The 12,446-nt window shown below is 46.8% G+C and overlaps 1 protein-coding gene across 1 annotated transcript in view; it reads right to left on the reverse strand.

The window, feature by feature from the left end:
• The window catches only part of slgA (proline dehydrogenase slgA), a 174,193-nt gene that overhangs the window by 58,673 nt on the left and 103,074 nt on the right, over positions 1 to 12,446 (reverse strand). Inside the window, exons 3-4 of the mRNA XM_077655754.1 lie at positions 11,193 to 11,239; positions 8,470 to 8,622 (exon numbers count right to left, since the gene is read on the reverse strand). Coding sequence (XP_077511880.1) covers positions 8,470 to 8,622; positions 11,193 to 11,239 — 200 coding nt within the window. The remainder of the gene's footprint in view (positions 1 to 8,469; positions 8,623 to 11,192; positions 11,240 to 12,446) is intronic.

Raw genomic sequence — 12,446 nt, forward strand, 5'->3', positions numbered from 1 at the left:
ACCCCCCGCCTCATTCAAGTGAGGACTGTCTTCCTTCTGTATACAGAATGATGTCTTCGTGAAGAAGAACTTCGAAGCGAACAAAACAGCCTATCTGACTGTTGTACCTGCTTGTCTCCGCGAAGAAGACGAGCCGACATCTGTACATCTCGGGTTTACTCGTACCCTCCGCCTTATTCAAAACAAGTATTACTGGCCACGACTGTCTGCCGATGACACACATTATGTGAAAACCTGTCGAGATTGTCAGCGACGCAAGACCCTACCCAACCAGCAGTATTTCTGAACCTCATTGAACCCCCCCCACCCCTCAATGCCCTTTCAGCAAATCGGCACGGACTTGCTTGGCCCTTTCCCAAAGTCAACGTCTGGAAGTAAGCGGATCATCATAGCGATCGACTACCTGACCCGCTACAATGAGGCGAAGGCCCTGCTGAACAGAACAGCGGCAGAAGTCAACAAATTTTCCCTAAAGTCCATTCTACTGTGACACGGTGCCCCCGATGTACTCATCTCGAACAGAGGAACAGCATTCACGGCAGAACTGACGCAAGCCATCCTGCGTTACAGCCAAATCAGCCACCGGAGGACAACTGCATACCATACACAGACCAACGGACTGATCGAGCGCCTCAACAAAACCATTGCCGATATGCTCGCCATGTATGTCGATGCCGAACATAAGACCTGGGACGTCATCCTGACTTACATCACCTTCGCCTACAACATCGCAGTGCAGGAGGCCACCCAGATGATGCCTTTCAGGCTCGCACATGGCAGGGAGGCCACGACCACGCTAGATGCCATGCTACCCAATGTCACGAAGAAGAGAACATCGACGTCACCGCCTACCTTCAACGCGCAGAAGAAGCCCGAAGTGTTGCCCGACTATGTATCAAAGACCAGCAGCGGACCAATGCCAGGCGCTACAACCTACGAAGATGCAACGCGGAATACAAGCCAGGAGACAAAGTCTGGGTTTGGACGCCCATTCGCCGCCGTGGATTGAGTGAAAAGCTTTTGCGCCGCTATTTCGGCCCTTACAAGGCTCTTCATCGGCCAGGTGAACTGGATTATGAAGTCATCCCTGACACAATGACTGCATCCCAGCGACGTAATGTACGACCACAAGTTGTCTATGTCGTCCATCTAAAGCCCTATTACGTGCGCTAAAAATTAAGGAGGCTGTGTTTCAACATTTGGTGTTTATTTTGCACAATCGGTGGTGTTTCTAGTTGCCTTATGTTTTAAAGCATAGAGTCGATGCTTATTTGAGAGGGAGAATTGCCGCGAACATTTGTTTCAGTGTGTTTATTCTTCAAAGCTGCCGGCATGCCGCTTTATCGCTTTGTTTGTGATACAAGACGCGATCAGATTTATTTCGACTGATCGGATACAGAAGAAGCCGATTCTACATTGTTCCAGAATGTTCTAGTAACTTTGCACGCTTTATCCCGAAAGTTCGCTATCAGTTTTAAATTGAGCACGGCCGAGAGCGGCAGGCATTCTGTTTGACGATCGCCGAACACGCTTGTTGCTACGCCGCCACCGAGTAATTCAGTCCATTGTGGGCGCAAGTCAGTCCAAATAAACAGTTTTGGTTAGATGCTATTTTAGCTGTCTTTCTACTCTCCAGATTGCAGTCACCACTTCGTGACGTAAGTGTCGTTTTGTAGTGATAGCTACATTACGCTAGCATTTTCCGAGTGGGGAGGGGGGGGGGGGGGGGGGGGGAGTGAATCACGTCCAGGGATGAAGATGAAGAAGGAACGTCCAGCGAAATGGGGCGGCAAAAGACTGACTTTGCAATTCAACTCAGCGAATTCCACTCAGCCAGCTGTAACTGTCGCGTTAATCCAGGTTTAACCAGAGCTAAACCACAGCTAACTTTTTTTGTCACATTTTTCTTGCCGACGCCGGGGCTCCAACTGAACGTGAAAAAATGTCACTTTGCTGCAAAGAAGCTCACGATCTTAGGGCAATGCGTCACCAAGGATGGCGTTCTCCCTGATCCTGCAAAACTTGGTGCTGTTGCTGGCTTCCTCAAACTGACTGCCTTGAAAGACTCCGAAGTTTTGTCGGCTTGTTTTCCTATTTCTAACAGTTCATACGCAATTTTGCTTGCGTGATTGCCCCTTTAACTTAGCTTCTCTCCGGCAGCCAGAAGCTCTCATCCTGGCTTCTACCGTGTTGGAATTGATCTCTATGGTCCACTTCCAACCATTGCAGCTAACAATCGATAGGTGATCGTCACCACATATCACCTGATGTGTTACGTCGAAACATCGCCCCTGCCCTCTGCCTCAGCCAGATGATGTTGCGTCCCTGATCCTTCACCACCTCGTTCTGTGCCACGGCGCACCTCAAGAACTGCTCAGTGACCGCGGGCGTTTTCCTTTTGAATGCAGCTTAATCCTTGCTTAAAAAATGCAACACCATTCATCGATCAACTACAGCGTACCACACTCAAACTAACGGCATTACCGAGGGCTTCAATTGCACTCAGCAACATTCTTGCCATGTACATTGACTCGGCTTGCGCAAACTGGGACCACCTTCCTTTTGCCTCGTATGCACTTAATACGGCTACGCAGACTACGACAGGCTTCTTTCTTCTTTTATGGCCGCGAGCCCACGTCTACTATGGACACCATTCTCCGCTGCAGCCCTGACACCACTGAGCTACTCCCCTTTCCGCAGTATGTACACCGAAGAGTGCCGCCAGCTTGCCCACTCGTTCAGCACTCAGCACCAGTGGCACCAAAAACACAGCTGGCAGCCCACCGATCCTGCCCCCTCATATCCACCTGACTCTCTTGTTTGGCTCTGGGTCCCCTCCACCACTCCTGGTTTATCCATGAAGCTGCTGTCCCGCTAGCCCGGCCCTTACTGTGTTGTCCTACAAACCTCCCCAGTGAACTAGACTGTCGAGCCCATTGCGCCCCCTTCGGACCATCGTCACCGCGGCAGAGAAACTGTCCACGTTGAGTGCCTCAACCGTACTATGACCCGCTCGTTCTTTCTGCCCCAAGTCGCCAAGATGGCTCTTTTTTCGGCGAGGAGGCATTGTAATGGACTAGATTGGCGTCAAAGCACGCGACCCTAGTCACAAGACATCAAAGACAAGTAGAAGCTGCAGCAATGCTTCAGAGGAGCACACAGAGCTTATGGTTCAGCATTTCAGCAAGGAAGCCCTGGGACTGAAGCCCGCATCAAAGTTTACATTTATCAGATTTGGAGTTGACTTAGTATTTGGCTTGCTTTTGATGGCTAAAGTGCTGTAGAATGGCTGGAAATAATATTTTAAGCCTTTAATATTGGGCAGAAAAGTTCTCACTCACTTTTAAAATACTACACAGCAATTTCAAACACCTTTTATATGCGCTGATGTCCCTTAGCTGTACTAATTTTCTTTCACTGATCACCATTGCTATCATTTAACAATTAGTTTTTTTACTGTGTATCATGGAAAGAGACTGAATGACATTAAATTTGCTAGTGTGAGAGGGGTATTATTCAGGACTGGTTGAGAGGGTTGTGACGTCAACGTTGAGCTGTAGAATGAAACTGAATAAAATTCCAGTTAAATTGTGACTATGAGGTCGTAGCATGACTGCAATGTCATTCTGGCATATACAGATGCAAAGTAAGTTAATTACGTTGAGAAGAAAACTGAGGTAATTAGTAGGGAATCAAACCTATGACCTTTCTGTTATGTGCCAGACACTCCAGCCGTAGGTCATTGAGGCACGTTCGTTCAATTTGGTTAAAGATAGATCTTGTGTGTTTTGCGGTGTATCACATCGCCTAGTATGCCTAGTGATGTATGCTTATGAGTGTGTGCAATAGACAATATGCGAAACTGCTTGGTGGTCTGGCAACACCGCGCCCGCCGCTTCCAGTTTCCATCTTGGTTCGAGCTCGTCGAGCCGGTGCGTCGTTGCCGTCATTTACTATGCGGACATTCTGATACCGGTGTTGCTGTCATGAATCTCACGAGTGAAATTTCAAAAGCCAATGCCTCAGTTGCTGTGCTGCTTGCTCTGCTCACTTTTTACCAAATGAGAAGAGCGAGTTGACGGGCTAGTTGGTATTGCATGGTGAAGGAACAGCGCTAACTACGGGACAGGAGACAAACATGGAAGCACAAACACAGTGCCCGTGTTTGTGCTTCCATGTTTGTCTCCTGCCCCATACTTAGCGCTGTTCCTTATTCACGTTTTACCAAAAGTAGGTCCTTTTACTTAGCGCCAGCATGCCCCTACCGCGTCCTCAGCTTTGCTTGAAATTTGGCGCTGATGATGGCAAGAATTGGCACAGGAAAGTGGGCTGGAAAGTTGAACTCTGTGCCGTTGTCGTTTTATTATGCGCATTTAAGTACCGGTTCAAGTGTTGCACATTATTGTCGCTATTTTAGGTGGAGGAAAATTCATCCGGTAGGGTAGCAAGTGGTTATTTTGTGCTGAGTGCATGAATTCGTGCAATGCAATACATTCCCACAAGACCCTTGGCCAGCTGCATACTGCCATTCCCTTAACTGCAGTGTGCAATGCATGTCCCAGATTTTCAACATCCCCATTTCAAAGTCGGTGCTAGTGCGCTGATTCAACGAGGCCTACGCCTCGTTTAAACTGCGTCATGGAGTGAATATTGCGCTGTTAGCAGTCCATATTAACAAGTAGATATCCTTAAAAAATAACACATTCACGCCTCAGTTTTTATACGTAGTGTGTATCACGTCACACAGACACATTGACGCGCATACCATGTGGAGGCGATCGCGCGACATTAAAGGAAAACAGCGCTTGGGGCCTTGCAATAGCTCCATGGCTGTGAGAGCTTTCAAGGCCTTCTAAAAGCAATCGAACTTGAGAAAACTCAAGTGAAGACTTTGAAAATTAAACAGTAATCAGTGTATGGTTCTTTGAGTGCACTTATTTCGCCATGGCATGAGCGATCGAGATTCGTAGATGAAGCACACTTAGTGCCTACGGCCATGATTTGCCGGCAAATTAATTAACACGGTTCTTCCTGACTGGACTACACGATTAACCAACACAGGCCTAGGCTGACTGAAAAAATTTGCCTCCTCTATTACGCTGTTGAAGTATGTATCGGTATGTTCACGTCCGACCGACTTTGCGCTATCAAATAGTTAGTAAATGCACAGAATCGACTCCTAATTTTGATCAGAGAGAACAAAGACTCTGATCTGTAACCTAGTTTGAACGAAAATCACCTCTAAAGCTTTGTGAAAAATCAGCGCAGAAAGTGAAAGGTGTGCACTGGTCAGCGTGCTGACACGATACCTTGTGTGACATTTGGTATTATTAAAACCGAGTTAAAAGATGCTGAAACTTAGCTGGTTCCCGCACGCATCGTCCTTGCAGAGCGCACCGCAACAGTGCACCGGCAACTCCTACTTCAAACGGAGCGCAGCCGTTCTAACCCAACGCTGGGCAGCGGTTTCGTTTTCCCTACCGAACAAACATTGCGGGCCTAGTTCTCGGAGCGCCAAGAGATGCCGCTGCGCATTTCGCATATCGTCTATTAGGAGTACAAAATAAGAAAGTACGAAATAACCATTAACGCTGTCATGTCATACCCTTAAGACAGAGCTCAAGTGTCCTCCAATTTTCTTGACTACAATGAATTTGCTATGCACGTCTATTTGCAAGACGCTTCCATAGATGGCGCCAGCTTTACCAGTGACGGAGTGAAGCGACCATGCCTATTTGGCAGAATGACATGGACGCTCTGCCCCTGTGATTCCCCTTCATTGACAAGAAAAGCTGTCTCAGAGTATAGCGAAAGTGACACTGCACATGCCTGGCACTTTTTACAGCAAGAGCGGTTTCTAGAATATTCTAGCACTGCAGCAGCGTCACTCCCCCTGGTGACACCACATTCAGCGGGAGATCGGCACAAGCTCTCTTCGGCGCTGCCGGCCACCAACATAGTGAGCTGCGCTTTACCCGCCACTCTTGTGCTCGTGCACCCTCTTGCCATGCGTGCCCTTCACCGGGGCTCCACAGGGTTGTAACCAGCAGCTCCTCACCTTTGACCTGCTGCTCCAAGTGCACTGCCCACCGAAAGCCAGGGCTGACCACCCGAACTTGGCAGCTTTCAACGAATGTTTGACGTCCTGACCTTGGACTTGCCACAACCCATTTGCACATTGTTCTCCTTGCTATGTGCCACTGACTGACCGTCTAGTGCCAGCACGAGCGCTTCAGAACACTCGGGACCCTTCACTGCTGCCACCGCTCCAATACGTAGGGAAGTCTGCTAGTAAATGTGGCTGTGGTCTCCTGCCAGGCGGCCTCCACAATTTATTATTCTTCAAGGGTCCCTACACACGACATTACTTAAGTGGTGCGGATAACAACAGCAAAAATAACATTATACATGACTTAAAATGATGAACAATGGCTTAGACTGATGAATGTGTTTCCTTGATGGCAGATTTGAAGTGCCAAGAGCTGATGATTGTCACCACTTCAGTCAGAAGGCCGTTCCATTAATGAGAAAAACGACTGCTGTAATGCTGCGGAATGCATATGTTTTGGGTAAAGCATTTGGGTGGTTATCTTTACAATTTGGAAAGTGATAGCAGCTGCTTAGAAGGAAAGGACACACACAGCTAGTGCTTTCCAAGACGTAAGGATGATATACCAACTCAATGTCATCATCATCATCAGCCTGACTACGCCCACTGCAGGGCAAAGGCCTCTCCCATGCCTCGCCTCTCCAATTAACCCTGTCCTTTGCCAGCAAATTTTTTAATCTCATCCGCCCACCTAGCCATCTGCCGCCCCCTGCTATGCTTGCCTGCTCTTGGAATCCACTCTGTTACCCTTAAGGACCAGAGGTTATCTTGCCTTCACATTACATGCCCTGCCCAAGCCCATTTCTTCCTCCTGATTTCCACTAGGATGTCATTAACCCGCGTTTGTTCCCTCACCCACTCTGCCCGCTTCCGGTAAAACTTTGAAGTGGTTATGGCAGGAATTGTGATGTGGGCATGCGATGATTTCGTTGGCTTCTGGAATGTTGTGAAGGCTGCCCTTTGATAGCGTGCACTCAAAGTTGATTAAGTGTGGCATTGTGTCTTCTGCTACCCAAGCAGCGGTGATAAAAATTTGCCTGCATACCAGGTATGCAGAGCAGTGTTGCAGCACAGGTCGAATGTCTGTACAGCGCACGCTACACTCCAGACCTGGTGCATAGGCAGGAAGAGTAGCAAGCAAGAGGAAGCTGATAGCTGTACCTTCATAAGCTCTCTCACAACTGAGAGAAGGTAGGCAAGTGAAGCGGCGTTAATGTTGTTTTCTTGGCCCTTTGCAAACTTGCAAAGGTCTGTATCTTGCTGGCCAAACCAAAGAATAAGCCGTGTGCAAAGAAAAACGTTGATCCTTTCATGGAATGTACCACATGTGTTATCTATGAGATCCCTTTGAAGTGCGGACGGTGTAAATCAGCCAAACCAGCAGGTGTCTAAATAACAGGCTACTTGAACACCGCCACCTTGTAAGAAACAAGGCCAGTGGCCATTTGGATGACCACTGCAAGACATGCAATGAGTGTGAGCCACTGTGCATACGCATGCGAATCAAAGCACGTGCTCGAACTGAAATGGAGAGGGTGATCATGAGACTCTGCTGATTGCCAAAGCCGGGGACCAGTGTGTCAGCACCCCTTCTAATTTACTGGCTGACAAGGAATATGGTTTCCTAGAACATTGTTAATTTTGAAGCAGCTTTTGTATTCATGTATTGACTTTGCCTTTCTGTTATTCTTTTTTTGCACGTTTTGGTTAAAGCTGCTTCGTGTTCGCTGTTATGATTGTGTAGTTCTGACTCAGCTTACGCTCCGTTGTTTTCCTTGTTAGAAATGTTTTGTTTCTGTTATCTTTTACTGTGGACATTATGACGCGTTTTTGTTCCTGTTAACTTTTACTTCTGACTTTACATTTCGTTTTTGACACTGCTCTGGTTCGCGCTTTTAATCTTGCTCGTTTTCACTGTTTTCTAGTTATTCACCGGTCTCGGTTTCAGCTCACCGTGTCTGCCGCTACATGTTGAATTCTTGCTGTACACGTGCCAAATGTTTGATAAGGCTATTGATGGATGATGTTTCGATATCAAGATTTCTTTGCTTTGTGAGCTGTTAATCATTTTCTGGTGTCACATGGGTCCCGGCTTGCATTTATAAACCTGCCTGTCGCTCTCAATAAATTGTTGGCAGCTCGGCACCTGTCCTGTTGGCTTCTGTGTTCGCCCTCATCTTTTCATGCTGCTCCCTCTAGCCATGAAACGAGCCCAACAAGCCGAAACCACAACTCTAGCTGTGAAAGCACTCGAGAAATAAACACAAGTTGTGTGATGGCTGGCAGTGAAGCGACAAGAAGCGCTTGTGCTGCAGAGCTATGGGTCAAAAGTAAAGTGAAGTGCAGAGTATAGGTGCCACCTGCGACAGCGTCGATGCACTGCAGGAAAATGTCCATGTTCTTCTCGCACTGGGCCTCGTTGAGGTAGAAGTAGGTGCGTGCCATCACATGCGGATGCCGCCGGTCAGCAAACTGCTCGCTCGGCTGGAACTGCCGCAGGTGGCCACCTCCCCCTGCAGAGACAAGTGCAGACAGGCTTCTGTGGGAACGCCACCACCCCTGAAAGGCATGCCTATTACCCCCAGGTAATGCGCACTCAGCACAAGGGCATTGCTGTCCACTGAAATGCATCAGCCATAAGCCGGACTCAACATGCGTCCTTGGGCCCCGCAGCCAGACACAGCCACTGGGCCACTGCAGCATGAAAGCCCCCTTAAGGCCCATTTGTTATTATTAACAAATATTGCGCGGATTACACTCAGTGGTGATGGCAGTCTGGCAGTCAGGAGAGCACCAAAAGGTTTAAAAATCTTTATTGGGCAGGCCTTTGCCCATAAAGAAGAGCACAACTTGGTGGTGGCAGCAAATGTGCTTGGCGTTCGTTGAAGAAAATAATCACCGCCGCTCTCACTTTAGAGCTGGTGAAGAACTTTTGAGATAAGGTGTCATAATCATCTACAACAATCTCAAACCAATTGCATGAGGCAAAAAAATTTAGGGGCAAACAATTGGATCGCTGTGAAGGAAACGCAATAGCATTCTTCTTTCCCCTGCCAATCTATTCCAGTTTTTACGCTATTTCAATTCTGATTGTATTCCAGTTTTGAGTCCAGTGTCTCACTGCAATTCTGAATCTATTCCATTTCGTACTACTCAACTATAAAAAAAAATGACACATTGCTAGACCGTAACAAGTAATCGTACCACGACTGGCGCAGTGATTTTGTGATACACCACTGCACTGAAAGACGTCAGTTTCAAGTACACCCAGGTCGCTCTTCCTGAGCACTGTGAGAAGGAACAGCTCCTGCAAGCCTCATTTTTACATGCATATTTCTTCAGGAGGCTTTGCATGCAAGGCTGCTGTTGTATTTCTCTTCTTAGTCATTTCTTTTTCTCCCTTACAGGCAGGAAGAGAGAGATGATGGAGAGGGGTAAATCCCCCTAGACACCACCAAGCAGCTGCAGGCTTCACAAAGACAGCGACACAGGCAATGCTGACATTGCCGGACAGTTCTCACCTTCATGGCCCTCCTAATGCTATCGCACTACAATGCTCCAGAGAAATCTGGCAGCACCTTTCGTCATGAAGTGATAAAGTCGTGTGCTGGCAGCTTCGAGCACAAACAAACAAGCATTACAAAGTTTCATGCCAATACTCATCTGCCCTGACGCTATGCAAGATAAGCTATTAGAAAGCATCACAATCATATTGACTACCACCGTCATCTCAACCTCATTTTACTGACAACTTCATTTCAGTGAAGTAAACTTCCCCACGACTTTGCATAGCGAATTTGAGACCTAAAAACAATAGGCAATGATGTTTGATACCTGATACCTGATTTAATATCTGCTGCTGGTCCTTGGACCCAAGATATTAAACTTATTTTTGAAATTAGGCGGAGTGCTAGACGAACTCTGGCACGGGTCGGCCCGGTATTGCACTGCCTCCGGGATCGGCCCGGAGGCAGTGCACGCACGCAGCAGCGAGCGTGGCTTGGCTAGAGCCAGTAGGCAGGCCCGTGCACTTTCCTTTCTTTCTTCCTGTCAGCAACAGCAGCAGCATTCGATGCCACAGCATGGAACTACTGCACTTAACAAACGTTCCTTCATAAAGCACGATAACCAGGCCACACATTTGTATTTGCATTATCGTTTGCATATAACAAACACTACAGTAAAAGCAGCCAGCACATGTGTTTGTGGTTCTTCACAAAAAAGGTCACCACAACAAAAAAATTGCAACACTAGTATGCATAGTTCTTGTAAACCAGTGCAACGGCTCGAAGCCAAACAGAAAGGGACAAAACACAGCGCTGAACTAACAACAGAATAGTTTTATTCAGGGCACCATGCAGTGGTTAAATACACGCTGGTATCGCAGACTAACGGAAAAACAGAGAAAAACAAGAAAAAAAATAAGAAAGGTATCGTTTCACAGCCTAATCATTGTGATTGTGCGAAAGCTTTGCCGAAGCACGTAATCTATGACATTAGGTATCCGTGTTCTTTTTCCGAGATAGCAACAGAAGGGGTGCTTATGCTTTGCGTGCCTATCCTCATGATTTCTGATGCCTCAATTATCTCCCTTTCACTTTCCCGATTGTACGTTCTCTGTTGCATGTAGAAGTGCACTGTTTGGCTCAGGTGTTCATGACAAGAGGATGTAGTCATTGCGACAGTTTATGTACTCTGCTCAGAAGGTTTTTCAGAGCCCCTTTAAGGGCATGATGCAGTAGCGCTAATGGGTTAATGCCCGTACATGCAGAATTGGTCAGTCTGTACTTTCCATTCATAGATCACTGGGAGCCCCATTCCACTCCCGGCACAGAGTTGCTGTAGTTCAGCGATGCACCATTGCCCTGCGATGGCTGCCACCGGTGGGGATTGTGAGACTCAGATTCGTCTTCGTGAGCAACCTCAGTGAACAATCATTAAGCTAAAAGCCACCTGCCACGGTCGACAGTTAGCCACAGCCCTGTGAACAGGTTGTGATTACGTCATGGCCAACAACACTCAGAGACGGAACATTTAGTGCCACAGGACATTAAAAAGGAAAGGCTACTGTTATCTGCCTTACCTGATGGCTGACTCTCTTCCTTGGCCGCTGCCTGGGAACTGCACGCCCTGCAAAAAGCACCAGCTCTGCATTACTTCGGATGCCGCAGCAAGGGCACGCTCTGGATGCAAACCCATGACTATTAAACAAAAAAATTAGAGAATTTTTGCCTACATTTTATAAACCTGCAAAAGCAGATTTGCATGAACAATAACAACGACAATGTGCAATGCACAGCTCGAGAGTGTGTTGCACTTTAACACGAGGTGTGATCGGCTGCAGCGATAGCCTAGTGCTCTTGTGCACTGGCCAGCGAAGCTCATCGGTTCATGCCGCCGAGGGTTCGAATCTCAGTCGTGGCAATATTCGTTTGATTTATTTCTATTTATACATTTCACCTGGCACAAACCCGCAAACACTGCAAGGCCTTGCTCGGGGCTTACCCATCAGAATAGCGCTTTCGCATTAACATGTTTTCTTCCAATGGCTGCTCCTTTGTAGCCAAGTGGTAGCACTAAACGTTAGAACCATGTTTATTTTATTTATTTATTTATTTATTAACAATACTGCAGAGCCGTATGACTCCAAGCAGGAGTGAGCACAAAAAATTACATACAATAAAAGTTACACCACACATCACACCACGCAATAAGCATTAACTTCTTCACATCAGGGCATGAAGTTAAACAAATGAAATCGGACACAGGAGTACAAGAACATCTTGAACGCATTTTCCTCAAATTCACAATGAATGTATCAATACTGGGGCTATCGACAATATGTTTCGGCAATTTATTCCAGTCGTTGATCGTTCGAGGAAAAAATGAAAATTTAAACGTGTTATTCTGAGCGGCATACTCTTGAATCATTTTGCCATTATCAAAATGGGAGCTTGTTCGTTTGGTGTTAGCTGTAATGAATTTATGAGTGTTCAAGATCTGTTTATTGTACATTAGATATAGATACCTTAATCGACATTCATTACATCTGGATTTAAGTGTGTCAAGGCCGACATACCTGATCATTTCTGTCGGGCTGTCAGATCCATTATATTTATTGCAAATGAATCTAGCTGCGGTCCTTTAGACTTTTTCTACCCTAGTTATGCTTTTGTCAGTGAAGAGATCCCAATGACAGGAATAGTACTCTAAGCATGGTCTTACTAACGCTTTATATGCTGCTAATTTAACATTTACAGGGGCTTTTGAAAACTTACGCCGGATAAACCAGAGAGACCTAAAGGCATTGGTACAGATGTTATTAATTCCATCATAG

Source organism: Amblyomma americanum, chromosome 2 (assembly GCF_052857255.1).
Source record: "Amblyomma americanum isolate KBUSLIRL-KWMA chromosome 2, ASM5285725v1, whole genome shotgun sequence".
NCBI lineage: Eukaryota > Metazoa > Arthropoda > Arachnida > Ixodida > Ixodidae > Amblyomma > Amblyomma americanum.